We start from the raw sequence: 21,128 nt of genomic DNA, 5'->3' as shown, positions 1-21,128 counted from the left end.
ACATGCAGGTACAAATTGGGATGCACTGCACAGGGCTTCAGCACTCCAAGTTGGTGATCTGGAACAAAACTGAGCACCTAGAAATCGGAAGTACCCTACGACCAAGGCTTTGTCCAGGGGCATATCATAAGGCTGCGCACATTCTACTTTGCCCACATGCTCCCGAAAATTGTTGATGATTTTGTTGAGGGAAGGTTACAGTTCTGCAGTAAATATCTTAGCATTTTAAAACCAAAATAAACGGCCTTATTTAGGTCATGCCCACAGGAGCCAACAGATGTCCATTGTTTACATGATCTCTTTATGCTGTGCAATATATCAGTGTGCCTACTGTTTGAGTGAAAATAAAGTTTGATGTAATTTCAATCCTTAGAGTGCTACAATTTATTTTAACACGGTTCATAATTCATAGTAAGCTCATACTGTACATAAATAACACTGGATTAATTAATTGTTTTGAGGAAACTAAACAAATGGCTTCAACAAGAAAGATTGCGTGTTTAATCTTAACAGGTATTAAAAAGTAAAATACAAAAGCAGCCCACACAATTACATCACTATGAAAATATTCATATATAATATTAAAAAATACAATGCATGCAGTATTTGTTGTGTTTATCTGTATTTAATGAACAACATGGCTGGGTGTTGGTAGACAGGGACACAGGGCAAGATTCTAAACCTCACTGATCAGTGGACTCTTCAGGTTAACTAGGCCAGCACAGATGGTTAAGATGTTGTCCAGTTTCGGGGCCATGCTGATGGGAACATTCTGGGATAAAATCTTAAACACCTTCAGTCTCTGGATTGCTCTTTCCACATGTATGCGGACATTGGCTACTCGCCTGGTGCGTGTCGTCTCCTCATTGGTCAACTGATTGCGCCTGTAGGTGAAAGCAGGGATGTTCAAACTGACCCTTCTCTCATCAAGCAAGTCTCGAATGGTGAACCCACGGTCCGCCATGACCTCATCACCAGCCCTCAGATAGTCTAGGAACCCACTGTCCATGGTGATAAACTTATCGCTGCTTCTGCTAGCATAGGCATCAGATATAAACATGATTAGCCCATTAGGGGCCACAGCGACGAGATATTTCACAGTGTTGCATGATTTATACTGGCTGAAAGTGTCACTCCTTGAGTCGTGGTTTGTGGCTCTCTGCATGGCACTTTCGGCACAGTCAATGATGCAGGTGGTTCGAGGGTAGTTCCTCTGAAACGACAAGGGCATGGTGGCACGAATGGTCTCTCTTGGAAGCCAGGGGATCAGGACTTTGAACTGTTCACCCATCACGTCAATCCAGTGACTAATCACAATGCTTGCCATGGATGTAGACACATTGAAGCGGTGAGCAATATCTCCTAATATTAGGTTTAGTTTTAGTTTCATCAACGTCATAATTATTTGGTCAACAACAGGAAGGGTAATTGATGGCTTACTGAAAGGCAACAACACCGTCACCAGGGTGAAGAATTGAACCATAAGCACTCCTGTATACAGCCGGGACCTAGCATCATCAATGACCGTGGTGCTGGTCACAGTAGGACCCATTTCTGCCTCGCACTGTGTGGCCTTGTCTACTTTAACAGACTGTGTTGTTGAACAGTAAATGTGATCAATATGTGACGGATCCTCCCATTGGGTCTGGGCATCTCGAAATTTTGGTGTAGCAGGCTCGGCCTCACAGACAGGCTGACAGGTTTCTGGAGCATCTAAAAAGGGGAAGAGAAAACATGGATGCAGCAAAATTAATGCAGGCATAGAGTCCTCTCACTACAAACATCACAATGGAAAAATGTGTACTACAACATTGCACTCACACGCACACACACAATCATCATCACAACAGCCTGCCACCTTGCATTGTATTTATGATGTAGACTAAGGCACACGCAGGCAGGCACACACAAACACACAATTAATGATGTAGCTATCGTGGGCATTGTTTGTCCCATCTCCAAAACAATCAACTGCCTTAGCAAAATACCGGTAGCAATGTTAATGTATGACAACTTCTTCATAATTAACAGTATTGTCAGCTTCATAGCTAAAGTTGCTGAACTTACCCTTAGATTCAAGTCTGCGTTTCTTTATCTGGGGGGAGGCAGTGGTCCGCTGGGTGAGTTGACGCCTCTTTGGCTGGGGAGGGCGATTGTATCCCAACCACAACTCTGGGAAAGGATTATCCTTGGTAGGTTTTTGGTCAACAAAGTGATAGGAACAAACAAAAACGTTGAGGGGTGGTTTCTTTAGATTCAATGCCTTCAGCCAGGTCCTTGATTCCGAGTCGGTATCAGGCTTGCGAAAAAATGTAAACAATGGAGCGCATGGACATTGCCTCTTCGTAGCTGGTTTGTGGTCGTAGCACTCTCTATCTAACCACTCGTTCAGGTGCTTTCTCGAGTTTTTGCAACCAACTACCGCACACGTCGTTCCCGAACCACTTTTCTTCATGTTGTAATTGTAATTTTTATATCCTCTTTGTCACTGCGATATCAGTGCTTTGTCGGCACAACGGAGCTAGCTAGCAAAACAAACCCAGCCCGGCAGAACGGAAGTGGATTGCATCGACGGGAGGAGTTCAGGAAGTAGAGCGGAAACGGCTCAAAAACTTGTCTATATGCCATTTAGCAGACGGTTTCTTCCAAAGCGATTTACAGTAGTACGTGCATACATTTTCATATGGGCCTATTACAGAACAAGCCTGGACTGTCAGACTTGGACTGTCAGACTTGGGTCCCACATTGTAGCTTACACCATAGAGGCCAGGACATACATGAGTAAAATGTGTTTTGAGAAAAGGGATAAGAATACTTTCCATCTCGTGTAGACAGACATTGTAATATCACACTCGAGGAGAGGCGATAAGCTACATGGAGCTATTTTCTTCCAAAGGCCATTCTTTCCATTGACTTGTTGGTGCGCATCCTGCACAAAGAGAATGCCATGACATCCATTCAGCTGCAGGTGGCAGCACAAGACAATGCACAAAGCAATGTACACAATATTCACTACATGTATTCATCACTCCAGAGAACTCATTTCCAATGGCGGCGAGCTTTACAGCACTCCAGCCAACGCTTGGCATGGTGATCTTAGGCTTGTGTGCGGCTGCTCGGCCATGGAAACCCATTTCATGAAGCTCCAGAGGAACAGTTCTTGTTCTGATGTTGCTTCCAGAGGCAGTTTGGAACTCGGTAGTGAGTGTTGCAACCGAGGACAATTTCTGCGCTTCAGCACTCAGCGGTCGTGTTCTGTGAGCTTGTGTGGCCTACCACTTCACTGCTGAGCCTTTGTTGCCCCTAGACATTTCCACTTCACAATAACAGCACTTACAGTTGAACGGGGCAGCTCTAGCAGGGCAGAAATTTGCCGAACTGACTTGTTGGTAAGGTGGCATCCTATGACGGTGCCACGTTGAAAGTCGCTGAGCTGTTCAGTAAGGCCATTCTACTGTCAATGTTTGTCTATGGAGATTGCATGGCTGTGTGCTCGATTTTATACACCTGTCAGCAACGGGTGTGGCTGAAATAGCCGAAGCCACGACTTTGAAGGGGTGTCCACATACTTCTTTATATATAGTGTATGTTGTCGTCAATAAATAAATTCAATAAATCCGATTTTATTTGCTAAAGTGCCAAACATCTGCATTCTGACATGTCACTCGTCATATTTTTCAGACATCTAGGAATATTTTTACCCACAGGCGGTGGACACGGAGCTACAGCAGCACGCGGTGATTAACCTCTCCAAAAAAGAGCTCACTGACGCACAAGTCTCAGTCTTATCTATGGGCCTCTCTTTTGTACCTATATGTACAGACAAACCCTTTGATACGAAAGTAGATCTGTTTAAATTATTTCACAAAATTAAACTTAAACATGTGTTTTCCCAAAATACTGTTTCTGGCTTAGAAACCCAACAAAGAACTGTTACTCAATTTAAGCCCAAAAGCAAGTTTAATAATAAAGATAAGTGATACTAGCAAGAGCAGTGTGAGGTTTTCTTATTTCTTCTCACATGTTATTCAATTGTTACCATGCACCTGCAACAAAGACAGCGAGTGCCTTTTGAATTTTGACCCACTTAATCCCAAAACGTCTCCCAAGTTTTCACCATCATTGCAAACCCCTAGTTATGTTCTTGCTTTGACAAAGTCATTTCTGAAGATTATTGTTTATTTCGTGTGATTAATGATTAATTTATGTCTGTCCCTCATTTTAAGGTCAACCCTATTATGTGAACTGAACTCTCGTTTTAATATGGTGAAACTATTCCTTTTTAAAATATATTTTCAAAATGAACATTGAACATATAATAGTCAACCCATAGTGTAAAAGCAGGTGAGCTGGTTCAACTCTTTTTGGCAATGTTCTGGTGTTTTGTGGTGGATTTTTTGCCCCTCAATCAGACCCCTACAAACCAGAGGAGATGGAAGTGAAAGATGGCAGCTCTCTATTAACTCAGGCATTTCCTGCCATGCCCCCTTGGCCACATCTTTATCACCCATATAGTGACTTCCTGTTTCACAGACTGGGACAACACAACAACTTTCATGACTGCCTTTGGCAGTTTTAGGACCCCTCAACTACGGGTTTCATTATGTCAATGGCTCCACACTGGTTCTAATTGTCTTTTTACACAATGTCATTGAAAATGTGCCTGTTTCTGCAGTAGGCCTCTTGTTGTTTCCAGAGAACCGAATGTCTTGAGATCAATAATAGATTGCAAAAGTAGACCAAAATGTTTAAGCTTGTTGAAAATTGGTCTTCTTGTTCTATCTCTAGGCTATATTTTGGTCATCATCCTTTCTATATCACTGTTGACATAGGCCTGTGAGCCCCATGCACATTGATGGCAACGCCACCTGTTGCTAAGCGAGCTCCGACGACCTCTTTCTTTCGCTCCCCTCCTCTGACAAAAAATCCACTTTCCGGCATTTAACAGTGGCCACATCCCGTCTGACTGCGCACTGCTCTCCATTGCGAAGTAGAGGTCTGTCACTTTCCTGGCTAGGGTGTACGCACGAAAATCACCTCCTGGTTTAACCTGTTGTAATAGGCTATCTATATTTTTACAGTGGAATTGTGCACTGCAATAGGCTAGTTTACGAAAAATATATAATTGTACTGCAACTTCTTCTGTAAGGTATTTTTTTAGGTTATCAGGTAAACCTTAGAAACAGAACTATAAAAAAAAGAAAAGCGCATTGAGAAAAATAGGCTATTTTCGTGATCCCGATCATGTCTGGCGAAGAGGCACCGGTACAACAGCAGCAAGAACCCACAGAGGAGAAGACAGAGAACCCACCTACTGAGGAACCTCCATCGGAGGCAGCCCAAGAGGGTGAGCCATCCCCCGCGGAAGAGCCAGTAGACGAGCCTGCGGCGGCGACCCCGGACAAAGCGCCTGTGGCTCCCGAGGAGGAAGTTTTCACCTATCGTGCTTTGTTCCTAACGGGCTATGGAGGCTATGACAAAGTGAAGCTCCAGATGAAAAAGGGAAAGCCAAGCCTGAAGAGCGCAGAGGTGCTGGTGCGGGTCAAGGCGTGTGGTCTGAACTTCGCCGAGTTGTTGGGGAGACAGGGGTTGTATGAGCTGCTGCCGTCGCCGCCCGTCACGCCCGGGATGGAATGCTCGGGCGTGATTGAAGCCTTAGGGGAAGAGGTGACGGATAGAAAAGTGAGTCTAAAAACATAACATCTTGTTTCTTTCAAGCCTTTTCTTTCTTTCTTTGTGGCAGCCTGTTGTTCATAATTTCTATTCAAATTAAATTCATGGGCGAGGCCCGCCCAATCAATAAATCAAGCGTAGCCCTTTTTGTCCATGCACACAACCGTTATATAGGCTATAATATTTTATTGAGGAGTCGTGCACCATATAATGGTTACCAGTACAGTATGACAGCACTGGTTCGGCGCTCCTTTATATGATTTATCTCTTTAATATATTTCTTTCTGCCTTCATATCATTTTGTTAGTTATTCATGCAGTCACAAGGTTGAAACAATATTGTGTCTCTGTATGACAGAGTTATTACAAGATAATAAACATTTTAGTTGTTTTCATCCTTGGCCACATTATTGTCTTGAGTTTAGTAGCAAATATTGGGCTACTGTAATAGCAGTGAGCATATTCTGTCTTCCCAATGAAAGTCACATATCCTGTGGTCAGGTGGTGTGCCTTCCTGCTCCATATCTTGATTTGTTATAACACCTCCAAGAACCTGTTGAGATGTCATTATTAGAGGTTGGGGTTAAGAACTTTGGTTCTCCCCTGTCTCAATTTGTGCCCTCTATGATACTTTCTGACCGTGAATATACGAAGTGAGGTGAGATGTGAAATGAGTGATGACACTGACACTGCCTTGCTGTGCATAGAGCATTCCCCCAAGGGCTATCAACTCATGTGGGTGTAACGCTGCAATGACATGATCCAGTCTATTTGATAAAGGGCTCTGATATAATATGTTGATAGCAGCAATATTTCCTTTGGTGTGTGTGTGTGTGTGTGTGCGTGTGCGTTTTGGCCCATGTTTTGTGCAGTTGTTTGCCGATGTGCAAGGTGAGCCTGTGTGAGTCTGTCTGTCTGTCTGTCTGTCTGTCTGTCTGTCTGTCTGTCTGTCTGTCTGTCTGTCTGTCTGTCTGTCTGTCTGTCAGACCTTCCCCAAACAAATGGCTAGAAGAATCCTATAGAAGGACAGCACATTCTTTCTGCACAACTGGCCACAAGACACCTAACCACCACCAACAACAACAACAGCCTAGAGTCAGAATGCTGCCTGATCTGCAGACAATAAAAATACAGAACCCAGCTGCTGCCTATAGAGTCTGTTTTGGGAGTAGCCTAGGCTTGGACCTGTTCCTGTTTCTGATTATGCTGAGCTCAGTTTGTGTCTTTTGGCCAACATGGTCTCATCAAACTCACTGTTTTATCCACGTTTGTCCAAACTGCCGCTTTGGCCAAATCAGTGAAGCTATCCAGAGGTGGACTGAGGGCGGGGCTGTTTCGGATGAGGTCACATGGGATATTTTCTGGGCTGAAACAGACACCAGATTTGGGTCGTATTCATTAGGGCAAGCATTGCAACATTTTAAAGCTTTTTGCAATGAAAAAACTGAAATTAGCATTTCTTACTGGACAAATTCAATTAGTCCCTCTCTGTTTCAGTCCATTTTCGTCCGTTTGGTACAAATGAATACAACCCTGTTTTAATATCTTCAGCCTTGGTGAATCCTCTTCTCCCATCCTAAAAAGACAGTAATGGTGTGATCAGATTGGTCAGTGATCACATGATGTCAACCGTTAACATATTCACTTATTGAGCATAAAGCCCCACCCACATTTCCACCTTTTCCTCAGTGCCGTTTGTTTTTTCCGTGTCCCTTGTTTTTCTCTTTTAGTCATTCTTTCCTGGTATGTGTTATTGACTGGTTCTGTTAAATACTCAACCACCACTTCCACAGAATGTTCCTGAACAATGGCCTATTTTCAAATAGAAGTTTCATAGAGGTTCTCTTAGGTCTCAATTGGTCATGCACCCTTTGTGCAGACTTTGAGATCAGTGACCACATGAAATGCAGTGTGGGCAATGTGATCTGTGAGTCATGAGTACTTTATTGTCATGTGTTTGTGAGCAGCAGGAAGAGAAGCAACCCGTACATCTTGAGGAAATACAAACAGGAAATGTTTTAGTATTCAGAGACCGATTGGACCACTTTCCTGCGTCTTCCGCCTCTAGGCCTCTTTCGAAACACAAATGAAAAGTCTATGGCTTGCCTGGTCCCAGATCTGTTAGACAATGACCATAGGAGTTGGGCAAGACCGCAACAATTGATCTGGCCCCAGGCAAGTAAGTCAGCAGTGCTCTCCTGACATGGGAGATTCAGCAGTTGCAGGAGTGCATCTCAATAAAGACCTCTCCTCCTCTCCTTCATAATATACACAAGGACCATAGAAATAAACTTCCCAGTTGGCAACCACCACAATATTACTTTCATCAGAAAACTTTGCCACTCAACAAATAGTTGTTAGGATTTTCACTGTGTTTAAGTGTGTTTTGACTTGTGACCCATGTGAAATGTACTTTAAATAAATCCTGATTCTATTTTATTTAACACAATCTCCATCTCTCTCCCCCCTCCCTCGCTCAGGTGGGTGACCGTGTGTTGGTGTTGAGTCGTCACGGTCTGTGGCAGGAGGTGGTGGGTGTGCCCGCTAGCCACACTTTCATCATGCCTGAGTCAATGAGCTTCGAGGAGGCGGCGGCCCTCCCCGTCAACTACCTGACGGCCTACATTATGCTTTTTGAGATGGCCAACATCAGGGCCGGACAGAGCATCCTCATCCACATGGCAGCAGGTACAGTAGTGGTGGACACACACACAAGAGTGCAAACACACACACACATACACACTCACACAAGTACACATACATTGTTACAAGCATACACACACGCTCACATATGTTTACTTACCGGAATGTGACTGATTAAACATTGAGTAGCACACACATGTCACATACAAACACATACTAGAAACATTTACCCCTTTCCCCACCACTCACACACAAACACACTCCACAGCCCCAGAGGGTCCCCTCGCAACCACGGTAGTACTGTATAACACAGGCCTATTCAGTGGTGCAGATGAATGGCCTTAGAATGGGAGACTGCCCAGTATATAGCGTAGGTGGATATACAAGTCTGTAGTGACTCCCCTGTCCTTTTGCCCTGAAACAATATGCCTCCATTTCCATGGCAACGCCACCTCTTACCTCTTAGGATAACACCGTACAAACATGCAGTACCTTAGCCAACTGACAACATAGATCGTTATCATCCTGTTTCTTTGCTAACACTCGACATTTCACATTTTTTGTGAGCTTCATGGCCTTGAAAAAACAAAATAAAGAAGGATAAGATAACTTGGGTTTGGTTTATACTGTACTGCAGCGTTTCCTAAACTAGGGGTCACGGCCCCATGTTGGGTCACCTGATTTGAAAATGACGATGCGAGATAAAAAAAAAAATAGAAATGCTTGGTTCATAGAACCGCGGTTATGTGAGTAACCTTCGCGCTCCGCTATTAGTGGTTGGAACAAACAGAACGGTTTCTGTTTTCTTCCTACAAATTGGGCTCTACCTTTTTGAACAGACACAAATTAGGGGCTCTATTTTAACAAACTTAACACAATGGTAAATCTTAGTGCTGGCAGTAGCGCTATAGGTCCAGGGGTGTGTGAGAAATATTTTTATGGGCGCAGTAGCTGGCAACGGTGGTGCGAAAGGGCACGCCTCAACCAACGTGGAATAGACATTGAATTACTGTCTGTGCCCAGTGGGTTGTGTTTTGAGTATCCACTATCAAATAAAATAAAATAAAACTGTATTTGTCACATGCGCCGAATACAACAAGTGTAGACCTTACAGGGAAATGCTTACTTACAAGCCCTTAAATGTAATACAATAAAATAACAATAACGAGGCTATATAAGGGGGTACCGGTACCGAGTCAATGTGCGGGGGTACAGGTTAGTCGAGGTAATTGAAGTAATATGTAAATGTACTGTAGGTAGGGGTAAAGTGACTATGCATAGATAATAAACAGCGAGTAGCAGCAGCGTAAAAAAAGGGGGGGTCAATGCAAATAGTCCAGGTGGTCATTTGATTAACTGTTCAGCAGTCTTATGGCTTGGGGTTAGAAACTGTTAAGGACCCTTTTGGACCTAGACTTGGCGCTCCGGTACCGCTTGCCGTGCGGTAGCAGAGAGAACAGTCTATGACTAAGGTGGCTGGAGTCTTTGAACATTTTTAGGGCCTTCCTCTGACACGGCCTGGTATAGAGGTCCTGGATGGCAGGAAGCTTGGCCCCAGTGATGTACTGGGCCGTACGCACTACCCTCTGTAGCGCCTTGCGGTCGGATGCCGAGGGGGAATAGGCATTGGCTTGGTGTGTTTGGACCATGATAGTTAATTGGTGATGTGGACACCAAGGAATTTGAAGCTCTCGACCTGCTCCACTACAGCCCTGTCGATGAGAATGAGGGCGTGCTCAGCCCTCCTTTTCCTGTAGTCCACAATCATCTCCTTTATCTTGGTCACATTGAGGGAGAGGTTGTTGTCCTGGCACTACACTGCCAGGTCTCTGACCTCCTCCCTATAGGCTGTCTCATCGTTGTCGGTGATCAGGCCTACCACCGTTGTGTCGTCGGCAAACTTGGCCATGCAGTTGTGGGTGAACAGGGAGTACAGGAGGGGACTAAGCACGCACCCCTGAGGGCCCCCCGTGTTGAAGATCAGTGTGGCAGATCTGTTGTTGCCTACCCTTACCACTATGAAGGGGAGAGTGTGTCAGATAAGCAGAATTTCAAGGTTTGCTAAAAGCTTTTAGAGCTTAAGCCTGCCTGTGACACAGCAGTATGTCTAAAATACTGCAAGTGAGGCTTTTTGTTGTACGTGGCACCAAATAGTATTTGAAGTCTTTCTACTTTATTTGAGCTTGATTCAGCTTGCCTAGCTAAATGGAACCAATGGAAAGCTAAATATGTGTATGCGACCAATAAAATCTGATTTTGATCTTGATTTGAAGTCCCAAAAGTGCCAAACCCGCAGGCTCAAACAAACTCTCAATGTCTCCATCACTTCTCTCCTCCATAAAATGTCACTTCTATTATATTTCCATCGCATCTCTCCTCCATTAAATTTCACTTCTATCATATTACCATCACGTCTCTTTTCTCCGTCATCCCGTCTCCACTCCATAATATTTCTCCTCCATCACAAATCACCTTCATCAGGATTCACCTCTGTCACGATTCTCCTGCATCCATGTTTCCTATAGTATCTCTCATGCTATGCGTCCCTCGTGTCTCTCTCTGTGTCTTGTCCCCTTATGTCCCTCTACTGTAGGTGGTGTGGGCATCGCTGCCACCCAGCTCTGCCAGACGTTGGAGGACGTGACCGTGTTTGGCACTGCGTCGGCCAGCAAGCACGAGACCATCGGCCAGGGGGGGGTCACCCACCCCATCGACTACCGTACACGAGATTACGCAGAGGAGATCCGTAAAATCAGCCCCAAGGGTAAGGATGGATTGGACACGTAGCCTGGTCCAATATCTGTTTGTGCTGTCTTGCCAACTCCTATGGTTATTGGTGTGACAATCACCATAGGAGTTGGCAAGACAGCCCAAATAGATCTGGGACCAGGCTAAACGGCGGTATCATCAGCATCACTGATAGTCATCTCCTCTTTGAAGTATTACACTATATATACAAAAGTATGTGGACACCCCTTCAAATTAGTAGATTTGGCCATTTCAGCCACACCCGTTGCTGACAGGTGTATAAAATCGAGCACACAGCCATGCAATTTCCATAGACAAACATTGGCAGAGAAATGTCCTTACTGAAGAGCTCAGTGACTTTCAACGTGGCACCGTCATAGGACACCAGCTTTCCAACCATTCAGTCAAATGTCTGCCATGCTAGAGCTGCCCCAGTCAGCTGTAATGCTGTTATTGTGAAGTGGAAATGTCAAGGAGCAACAACGGCTCAGCCATGAAGTGGTAGGCCATACAAGTTCACAGAACGGGACTGCCAAGTGCTGAAGCGCATAGCGTGCAAAAATCAACACTCACTATCGAGTTCCAAACTACCTCTGGAAACAACGTCAGCACAAGAACTGTTCGTCGGGAGCTTCATGAAATGGGTTTCCATGGCCGAGCAGCCGAACACAAGCCTAAGATCACCATGCGCAATGCTAAGCGTCGGCTGGAGTTGTGTAAAACTCGCCGCCATTGGACTCTGGAGCAGTGGAAATGCATTCTCTGGAGTGATGAATCACGCTTCACCATCTGGCAGTCCGACTGACAAATCTGGGTTTGGCGGATGCCAGGAGAACGCTACCTGCCCGAATGCATACTAACTTTAAAGTTTGGTGGAGGAGGAATAATGTTCTGGGGCTGATTTTCATGGTTCGGGCTAGGCCCCTTAGTTCCAGTGAAGGGAAATCTTAACACTTCCAACTTTGTGGCAAACGTTTGGGGAAGGGCCTTTCCTGTTTCAGCATGACATTGCCCCCATGCACAAAGCGAGGTCCATACAGAAATGGTTTGTCGAGATCGAGGTGGAAGAACTTGACTGGCCTGCGCAGAGCCCTGACCTCAACCCCATCGAACACCTTTGGATTGAATTGGAACGCCGACTGCAAGCCAGGCCTAATCGCCCAACATCAGTGCCCGACCTCACTAATGCTCTTGTGGCTGAATGGAAGCAAGTCCCCGCAGCAATGTTCCAACATCTAGTGGAAAGCCTTCCCAGAAGCGTGAAGGCTGTTATAGCAGCAAAGAGGGGACCAACTCCATATGAATGCCCATGATTTTGGAATGAGATGTTCGACGAGCAGGTGCCCACATACTTTTGGTCATGTAGTGTATCATTGCGTACGATGTAAACTGTATGTCAAGCCTCTGGATCAGTGCTAGTGATCCATTCGAGCAAATCAGTTTCCAATGGTCTCTTTCTCTCAGGATTGGACGTTGTCCTGGACCCTCTGGGAGGCTCAGACACCCATAAGGCCTTTAGTTTGCTGAAGCCCATGGGCACTCTCATAGTGTTTGGTAAGAGACTAAATTACTGTTGTTTGTATTAGTGTTTACATTACTCGCCTCCTGTCATCTCAACCGGCGCTCAGTGTTTACCCACCTTTTTCTGTACCATTACATCCCTTCCCTACCGGAAATAAAGATGAACACATTCCATTTGCAATTCTAACATGTTCCATGGCATGTGAAATGACTTGATAACCTGTTTCCAATACATTTCAAATGTATTTAGGGGGAATAAATGCACTCCAAACTAGCTTTTCAAGTGCTAAAATCCAATTTGTGTTACAGTAAAATGTGTTGTTGTGTAATTATTATATTTCTCTCCATGTGTCCCTTACTTAATGACTCCATTTCCCAGGTGCAGCCAACTGTGTGACGGGTCAGAAGAAGAACCTATTGGCGGTGGCCAAGACCTGGTACAACCAATTCACCATCAACACCCTGAGGCTGATGCATGCCAACAAGGCTGTGTGTGGCTTCCACCTGGGCTACCTGAGTGAGGAGGAGGAGCTAATCACCCAGACCATGACCACCCTGCTGGAACTCTACACCCAGGGCAAGATCAAGCCCCGCATTGACTCCACCTACCACTTTGAACAGGTGGGTGTCTGGGGCTCTGTGTGTGTGTATATACACAGGTGCAGTGAATATCTATGAGTAGCTCAATGGCTATACATGATATACAGTATATATATACACTACCGTTCAAAAGTTTGGGGTCACTTAGAAATGTCCTTGTTTTCGAAAGAAAAGCAATTTTTTTGTCCATTAAAATAACATCAAATTGATCAGAAATACAGTGTAGACATTGTTAATGTTGTAAATGGCTATTGTAGCTGGAAACTGCTGATTAGTAATGGAATATCTACATAGGCGTACAGAGGCCCATTATCAGCAACCATCAGTCCTGTGTTCCAATGGCACTTTGTGTTTGCTAATCCAAGTTGATCATTTTAAAAGGCTAATTGATCATTAGAAAACCCTTTTGCAATTATGTTAGCACAGCTGAAAACTGTTGTGCTGATTAAAGAAGCAATAAAACTGGCCTTCTTGAGACTAGTTGAGTATCTGGAGCATCAGCAATTGTGGGTTTGATTACAGGATCAAAATGGCCAGAAACAAATAAGTTTCTTCTTAAACTCGTCAGTCTATTCTTGTTCTGAGAAATGAAGGCTATTCCATGCGAGAAATTGCCAAGAAACTGAAGATTTCGTACAACGCTGTGTACTACTCCCTTCACAGAACAGCGCAAACTGGCTCTAACCAGAATAGAAAGAGGAGTGGGAGGCCCCGGTGCACAACTGAGCAAGAGGACAAATACATTAGAGTGTCTAGTTTGAGAAACTGACGCCTCACAGGTCCTCAACTGGCAGCTTCATTAAATAGTATCCGCAAAACACCAGTCTCAACGTCAACAGTGAAGAGGCGACTCCGGAATGCTGACCTAGGCAGAGTTGCAAAGAAAAAGCCATATCTCAGACTGGCCAATAAAAATAAAAGATTAAGATGGGCAAAAGAACACAGACACTGGACTTTTTCTTTGCAACTCTGCCTAGGTCAGCATCCCGGAGTCGCCTCTTCACTGTTGACACTGAGACTGGTATATATACAGTACCAGTCAAAAGTTTGGACACACCTACTCATTCAAGGGTTTTTCTTTATTTTTACTATTTTCTACATTGTAGAATAATAGTGAAGACATCAAAACTATGAAATAACACATATGGAATCATGTAGTAACCAAAAAAGTGTTAAACAAATCAAAATATGTCATAGATTTTAGATTCTTCAAAGTAGCCACCCTTTGCCTTGATGACAGCTTTGCACACGCTTGGCATTCTCTCAACCAGCTTCATGAGGAATGCTTTTCCAACAGTCTTGAAGGAGTTCCCACATATGCTGAGCACTTGTTGGCTGCTTTTCCTTCACTCTACGTTCCAACTCATCCCAAACCATCTCAATTGGGTTGAGGTTGGGTGATTGTGGAGGCCAGGTCTATAACATATTTTGATTTTTTTAACACTTTTTTTGGTTAATACATGATTCCATATGTGTTATTTCATAGTTTTGATGTCTTCACTATTATTCTACAATGTAGAAAATAGTAAAAATAAAGAAAAACCCTTGAATGAGTAGGCGTGTCCAAACTTTTGACTGGTACTGTATATATGTACAGTGCCTTGCAAATGTTTTCATCCCCCTTGGCGTTTTTTCCTATTTTGTTGCATTACAACCTGTAATTTAAATGGATTATTATTTGGATTTCATGTAATGGACATACACAAAATAGTCCAAATTGGTGAAATGAAATGAAAAAAATAACGGAAAAGTGGTGTGTGCATATGTGTTCACCCCCTTTGCTATGAAGCCCCTAAATATGATCTGGTGCAACAAAATACCTTCAGAAGTCACATAATTAGTTAAATAAAGTCCACCTGTGTGCAATCTAAGTGTCACATGATCGTCACATGATCTCAGTATATATACACCTGTTCTGAAAGGCCCCAGAGTCTGCAACACCACTAAGCAAGGGGCACCACCAAGCAAGCGGCACCATAAAGACCAAGGAGCTCACCAAACAGGTCAGGGACAAAGTTGTGGAGAAGTACAGATCAGGGTTGGGTTATAAAAAAATATCAGAAACTTTGAACATCCCACGGAGCACCATTAAATCCATTATTAAAAAATGGAAAGAATATGGCACCACAACAAACCTGCCAAGAGAGGGCCGCCCACCAAAACTCACGGACCAGGCAAGGAGGGCATTAATCAGAGAGGCAACAAAGAGACCAAAGATAACCCTGAAGGAGCTGCAAAGCTCCACAGCGGAGATTGGAGTATCTGTCCATTAGACCACTTTAAGCCGTACACTCCACAGAGCTGGGCTTTACGGAAGAGTGGCCAGAAAAAAGACATTGCTTAAAGAAAAATATAAGCAAACACGTTTTGGTGTTCTCCAAAAGGCATGTGGGAGACTCCCCAAACACATGGAAGAGTACTCTGGTCTGATGAGACTAAAATTGAGCTTTTTGGGCATCAAGGAAAATGTCTGGCGCAAACCCAACACCTCTCAACACCTCTCATCACCCCGAGAACACCATCCCCACAGTGGAATGGCCTAGTGAAAGCCCAGACCTCAATCCAATTGAGAATCTGTGGTATGACTTAAAGATTGCTGTACACCAGCGGAACCCATCCAACTTGAAGGAGCTGGAGCAGTTGTGCCTTGAAGAATGGGCAAAAATCCCAGTGGCTAGATGTGCCAAGCTTATAGAGACATACCCCAAGAGACTTGCAGCTGTAATTGCTGCAAAAGGTGTCTCTACAGAGTATTGCCTTTGGGGGGGGTAAATAGTTTTCTGTGTTTTTGTCTTATTTCGTGTTTGCTTCACAATAAAAAATATTTTGCATCTTCAAAGTGGTAGGCATGTTGTGTAAATCAAATGATACAAATGATAGGTTGTAAGCCAACAAAATAGGAAAAATGCCAAGTGGGGTGTATACTTTTACAAGCATTTAGGATATATTATATCGAAAAAGAGGACATCTTAAGGTTTCTAGTGAACCTAAGGTTACGAATGAACTGTCAAAATTGATTTCAGTCATGGCCTGGGGTGTTCTAGCGGTTAGGTGCCGCTGTCAGTATGGGTTCAATTCTGGCCCACACCCTTCTAGCTCAAATAACTCAATCCCGGATTGACTTGATTTAGTTACACATTTCAAATATAGAAAGTCCAGGGATATTTTACCCCCGATCTTGAAAAGAAATGACCATACCAAATACTTATATTTTAAAGACAGTTGTATTTAACGGATAACATAAATAGGAAACAAATTAAAAAATAACAGTAGGTTACACCAACATCCATTCATACAAAGTGTTGGGGAAATTGCTACAGTAGAGGAAATTGCTACAGTTGGGGAAATTGCTACTTTTTTTCTAACAATACGGAATGCTTGTCAATCGATAAATCAAGTTGTTCCGATGATAATCCCAACCAGAGGGCGAACATATCTTGAAATACTTTAGTTTCAAGCAGGACTAAGGTAACGCTGACATAATCTTTTAGGGAGCGGTAATGAGGTGACCAATAATGGTTGCAATTGAGATCAGCTGTGCGGATGACTTTAGCGCGTATTGATGGTTTAACGAGGCATCAGCTGGCGATAATCTAGTGTCATCGATTGTTGCAATAAATCCCTTGTTATTTGATTATGTTCCAATACATTCTGTAGGCTACCCGTTAGCCTATCCATTTTCACATAATGAATGGTGTGAAAACCGATAATAGGCTACTGCTTGTGTTTCCCTGGCTGAGTTGATTTGGGCCATCAGTTGATTGACAGATTTTTACATTTTTAGTCATTTAGCAGACGTTCTTATCCAGAGTGATTTACAGTTAGTGAGTGCATACATTTTTTTCATACTGGCCCCCCGTGGGAATCGAACCCACAACCCTAGCATTGCAAGCGCCATGCTCTACCAACTGAGCTACAGTAGGCATACTGTAAAACGATAAACTTTCCTCCAGTGGGGATGCTCGCCCACGTTTTATAGTTAGGCTATGTATAATTTGTCAATATAGTTATGGCCTTTGGTGTAGATGGCCCTTACAGTAGGTGAGATTTCCATTGCTAAGCTGTTATGGCAGTAACTGCTGGACCACACAGGCACTGAGGCCACCAATAATGTATTCTGCCTATTGCTTGCCTTGAACATATAATATAACAATTCATAAAATTACAGATTTTTCCTAACGAAAGATACATCTAACCCCTACAAATGTGTTCATTTATTATAATCCACATAAGAATTAACCTGCTGTAGCCTGCATGTAGCCTACATAGTCTACTTGAACTGGCGCCCAGTGGACCTGCAGTCTAAGGTACAGTGTAGGTAAGGTACTGCATTGTATACAAACACTGCTTCCAGCTGCCCCCTGGTGGTGATTCTAAATATTTCTGTATTGCTTTCATATAATCCCTCCAGAGGCTAGCACTCCTCCTTCCACTGCCTTGAAAGGCTATGTTTACACCTAGCTCTCCTGCGTCTTTAGTAATGTCTGATATTATGTCTGCTCAACAGTGTTGAACATCAACAGACTGTGTGGGAGGCAGAGAGGGTATGGGAGAGGGGGGAGGGAGGAAGAGAAGGGGGTCTTTTCAAATCCCAATTCTGTTTACAAAGAGGTGTTACAACAATTTCATTATAGACCGACTGATTTGTTTACTTAGTTTCTGCCACCCCAGTTGTTTCCATGGTGACGGTTGAGAGCCTTTCCAGAGAGGATGGAAAACCTTGATCCAGTCTCTTTGGTCTTTCACCTCTCTCCCCCGCTCCGATCCACTTCACCCCCTTCTGATTGGTCAGAAGGCTTGGGGCTTGGGGTCAAAGGTTAGATTGATTAGAGAGTGCCTTGGTGTGACAGGAAATATGACTGGTGTATAGCTAGACCTCTTGTTGCTATGCGACTGCCTGGAAGCCGGTATCATATCCGACTCCTTTTGAAAGGAGTGAATGAATGGAATTAATAGTCATAGGATTGGTAGAATTAATGTAATATTTAATCTAACCTTCCTATGAAACTTTGTGTCTATTGCAACTGGCATGTAGCCTATTTCCGTCAGACTAACAGACTCACCACTTGTAGTAGGTGTGATGCTACATACTGTTGTTACAACTAATCCAGTACAAGCTAGGCTCATTTTCTGTGTGACATTTTCATGACATTTCCAATAGTTGCATATTAATAATAATAATGAAATCAATCATTGACATTAATTGAAACTGTTTTGACAGCAGTCTCCCCACAGATATTAGCTCTTTGCCATCCTCCCTAGACTCCCGCCTTCCTCCCTCCCTCCCTCCCCTTCCTGTGTACACTGTCTGACGTGTCAGACTTACTGCAATTCTCAGCCCCCCTCGGCTGATATGGGTCTGATGACGGCAGTTGCTAGGTGACCGGCCGTGGTTGCCGTGGCGTCGGTTGTTAGGGGAAGCTTTGTTTGAGTTGCCGTGGGGTGGGGTGGGGTGGGTGATGAGCAGAGAGGGCAGGGGCAGTGGAGTCAGAGAGGCACTTGTGTGTGTGCAGGCCCAATTAAATAGGGACAAACCCTTTCACTATTCATATGACGGACAGAGAAGATGTCATTATCTGAGCTTGGTAAAAGGAGAGGGTTTGACGCAGATTTCCAATGTGTTTATTACAAATGGGAAATAAACTGGATCCTGAACATCCAACTTTTGCACAGGAGCTAAACAAAAAGAAGAGCATCTCTCTCTCTCTCTATCCCTCTCCCCCTCTCTCTCGCTCCCTCTTTCAGTTGGTTGGTCTGTCGATCTGTATTTCAACCTGTCTGTCTGTCTGCCTGCCATCTCTCCTCTCTCTGTCCCTCCATCAGGTGGGTGACGCGATGAGGCGGATGCACGAGCGCAACAACATCGGCAAGGTGATCCTGCTCCCAGAGCCAAAGAAAGAGGACAAGAAAGAGGAGGAAAAGGCTGAGTCCAACCCTGAGCCAGCAGAGACAGAGGACAAGAAAGAGGAGGAAAAGGCTGAGAATAAGATGGAGACTAGCACAGAAGAGGTCAAGGGAGAGGAGAATTAAGAAAGAGAGAATATGTATGTGAGCAGTAGACTTGAGCACTTCAACATTGGCCTTCTTCTCTACTCCTCAGTCCATGTCTCAGAAATAGACCATTGCCTCAGTGTTTATATCTGTTTATATGTGTGAGGTGAAGTTGCCCCTAAGTGCTGATCTAAGATCTTTTTTTTTTAACCTCCTTTTGGTTAAAAGGTAGATTCTGCGAAACACAAAATAAACAGCCGTATCAGGCCAACTTCAGCAACAACAACGAGCACAAGGCGAGGCTGATTTCTCCGCAATTGTTGTCAAACAGCTATTCTGTTGTAGGAGACTGAAGCATAAACCGTGCACATGCACAGATGCTTTGTGTGAGTGCGTCGTCTTGCATCGCGCTCATCTGCAATATCGTTGGCTTACCCTACTGCTTGTGCCAACGTCATATCGCTAAGTCTCAGTTTAATAAGCTGAACTTAGAACTGTGCTTAGGGGCAAATGTGCATGGTGGCCTTGTTCTACTGACACTAGTGACTTAATCATGTTGTTTGTAAAATAGCTTCTCAGACAAGTTGCTATGTTTATGGTAATGTTTCAAGGCCTTATGTTTCAATGGAAAAAGTGCCCCATTAGCAACACTTGATGAGTCACCAATGTCATCCCCTTATTGTAATTTGTCTCCCTACAAGTTGAATTGCATGCTCTTCTTGATTCAGCAGGCAGATACAGTATTGTTATATGAATTGGAGGTCCAGCTTTTGAAATAAAATGTGTTAGTATTTTGCATTAGTGAATTATGGAAAGTGTGTGTGTATGCGTGTGCATGCGTGCGCACACGTGTGAATGTGAGTGTTTCTGAGTGAAATATGGTTTGATGTTGTTTGAATTGTGATTTGCCAAAATTCTCTTTCAATGTCTTAATGTCATGTTTCAATATGTTAGTTGTCACTGATTTGGTGGCCATTTTGAGAGTACTATGAGACCAGTATTTAAGTGTAGTTTGTTAGATGGATTGTTGTTTTTCCTGACCTAGTGTGCCAAATTAAACACCAACTTTCCCCGTTGCCCATATATCACAAACATTATGAAAAACAGGGCCTTCCTTTACCTTGTCAAACTGTTTGAATTGTTCTTGATTAAACAATGTTCCGGTGACCTTGTGGTAAAAAAAAAAACATTTGGCACAAGCTTTACTTGTCAACACTCTCTGCTTTCGTTTTGTGATTATCGTCGCACGGCTCTCAATATTGAACAGTGCCTCCTCTTCAGTATATAAAGTATAATAGGAATATACTTATATACTTAATATACCTTTTATATTAAGTATACAAACAATCCCAGGTTGTAACTGTGTATTCTCAAGGATTGCCCCAGCCTTCCTCCAGACCAGTCAATTTGCTCTGACTTAAGAAACAGGAGAATATGGGAACACACTTGACTTTTGTATCAACTATAGTGCTTGCTCTCTTGACACTTCCTCGTTGGTGCCATGATGTTGTATTCATACGAATAGGCCTATATCATTTGCTATTATCTGTGGCCAAAATATCATATGACACATGCAAATAGAACACTTGATTTGTAGAATTTGTGGTAGGGAATGTAAATTGTTTTCGTATTTTCATGGTGAATTCTCACTGTGTTCCATTTCACATCATTGGATCCCTATCTTGTGGCTTTCATGAATGACTCCAGTCTTGCAGAGCCCATAGTCTAGTGTTAACACACCCAGCTGCTTGCAGATGTATACCGAACCCGGAGACTGGGGTTCGATTCCCATGTCCGTTCTTCCTACTGTCTCCCCCTCTATTTCTGTTCTGACTAAATAAAGTTTACAAATACAAAATGAGGCTATAATTCCACTCTGCTTTCAAAACTCTAAATGGTTAATATCAGAGGAAGCAGATGTTTTTTCCAGCTGTGGCGGTAACCCAACGCCGC

General features: G+C 43.6%; 1 protein-coding gene across 1 annotated transcript; it reads left to right on the top strand.

Annotated features, from left to right (window-relative positions):
* Positions 1-4,970: 4,970 nt before the first annotated feature.
* On the top strand, positions 4,971-21,017 carry LOC311128088 (synaptic vesicle membrane protein VAT-1 homolog). The gene is made up of 6 exons (XM_084160056.1): positions 4,971-5,682; positions 8,153-8,360; positions 10,909-11,079; positions 12,528-12,617; positions 12,964-13,205; positions 19,008-21,017. Exons 1-6 carry the CDS (start codon positions 5,245-5,247, stop codon positions 19,212-19,214), a joined length of 1,356 nt encoding a protein of 451 aa, XP_084016182.1. The 5' UTR covers positions 4,971-5,244; the 3' UTR covers positions 19,215-21,017.
* Positions 21,018-21,128: the final 111 nt, after the last annotated feature.

Source organism: Coregonus lavaretus (genome assembly GCF_964263955.1).
Source record: "Coregonus lavaretus genome assembly, chromosome: 1".
NCBI lineage: Eukaryota > Metazoa > Chordata > Actinopteri > Salmoniformes > Salmonidae > Coregonus > Coregonus lavaretus.
The sequence above is the reverse complement of the archived record's forward strand: the minus strand, read 5'-3'. Positions and strand labels throughout refer to the sequence as shown.

Excerpts from the sequence above, each read along its gene's own strand:
- LOC311128088 (XM_084160056.1), top strand. The coding sequence starts at position 5,245 with ATGTCTGGCGAAGAGGCACCGGTACAACAGCAGCAAGAACCCACAGAG. Across the intron at positions 5,683-8,152 it reads AAGAGGTGACGGATAGAAAA|GTGGGTGACCGTGTGTTGGT; the intron begins GTGAGTCTAAAA and ends TCCCTCGCTCAG. Across the intron at positions 12,618-12,963 it reads GGGCACTCTCATAGTGTTTG|GTGCAGCCAACTGTGTGACG; the intron begins GTAAGAGACTAA and ends TCCATTTCCCAG.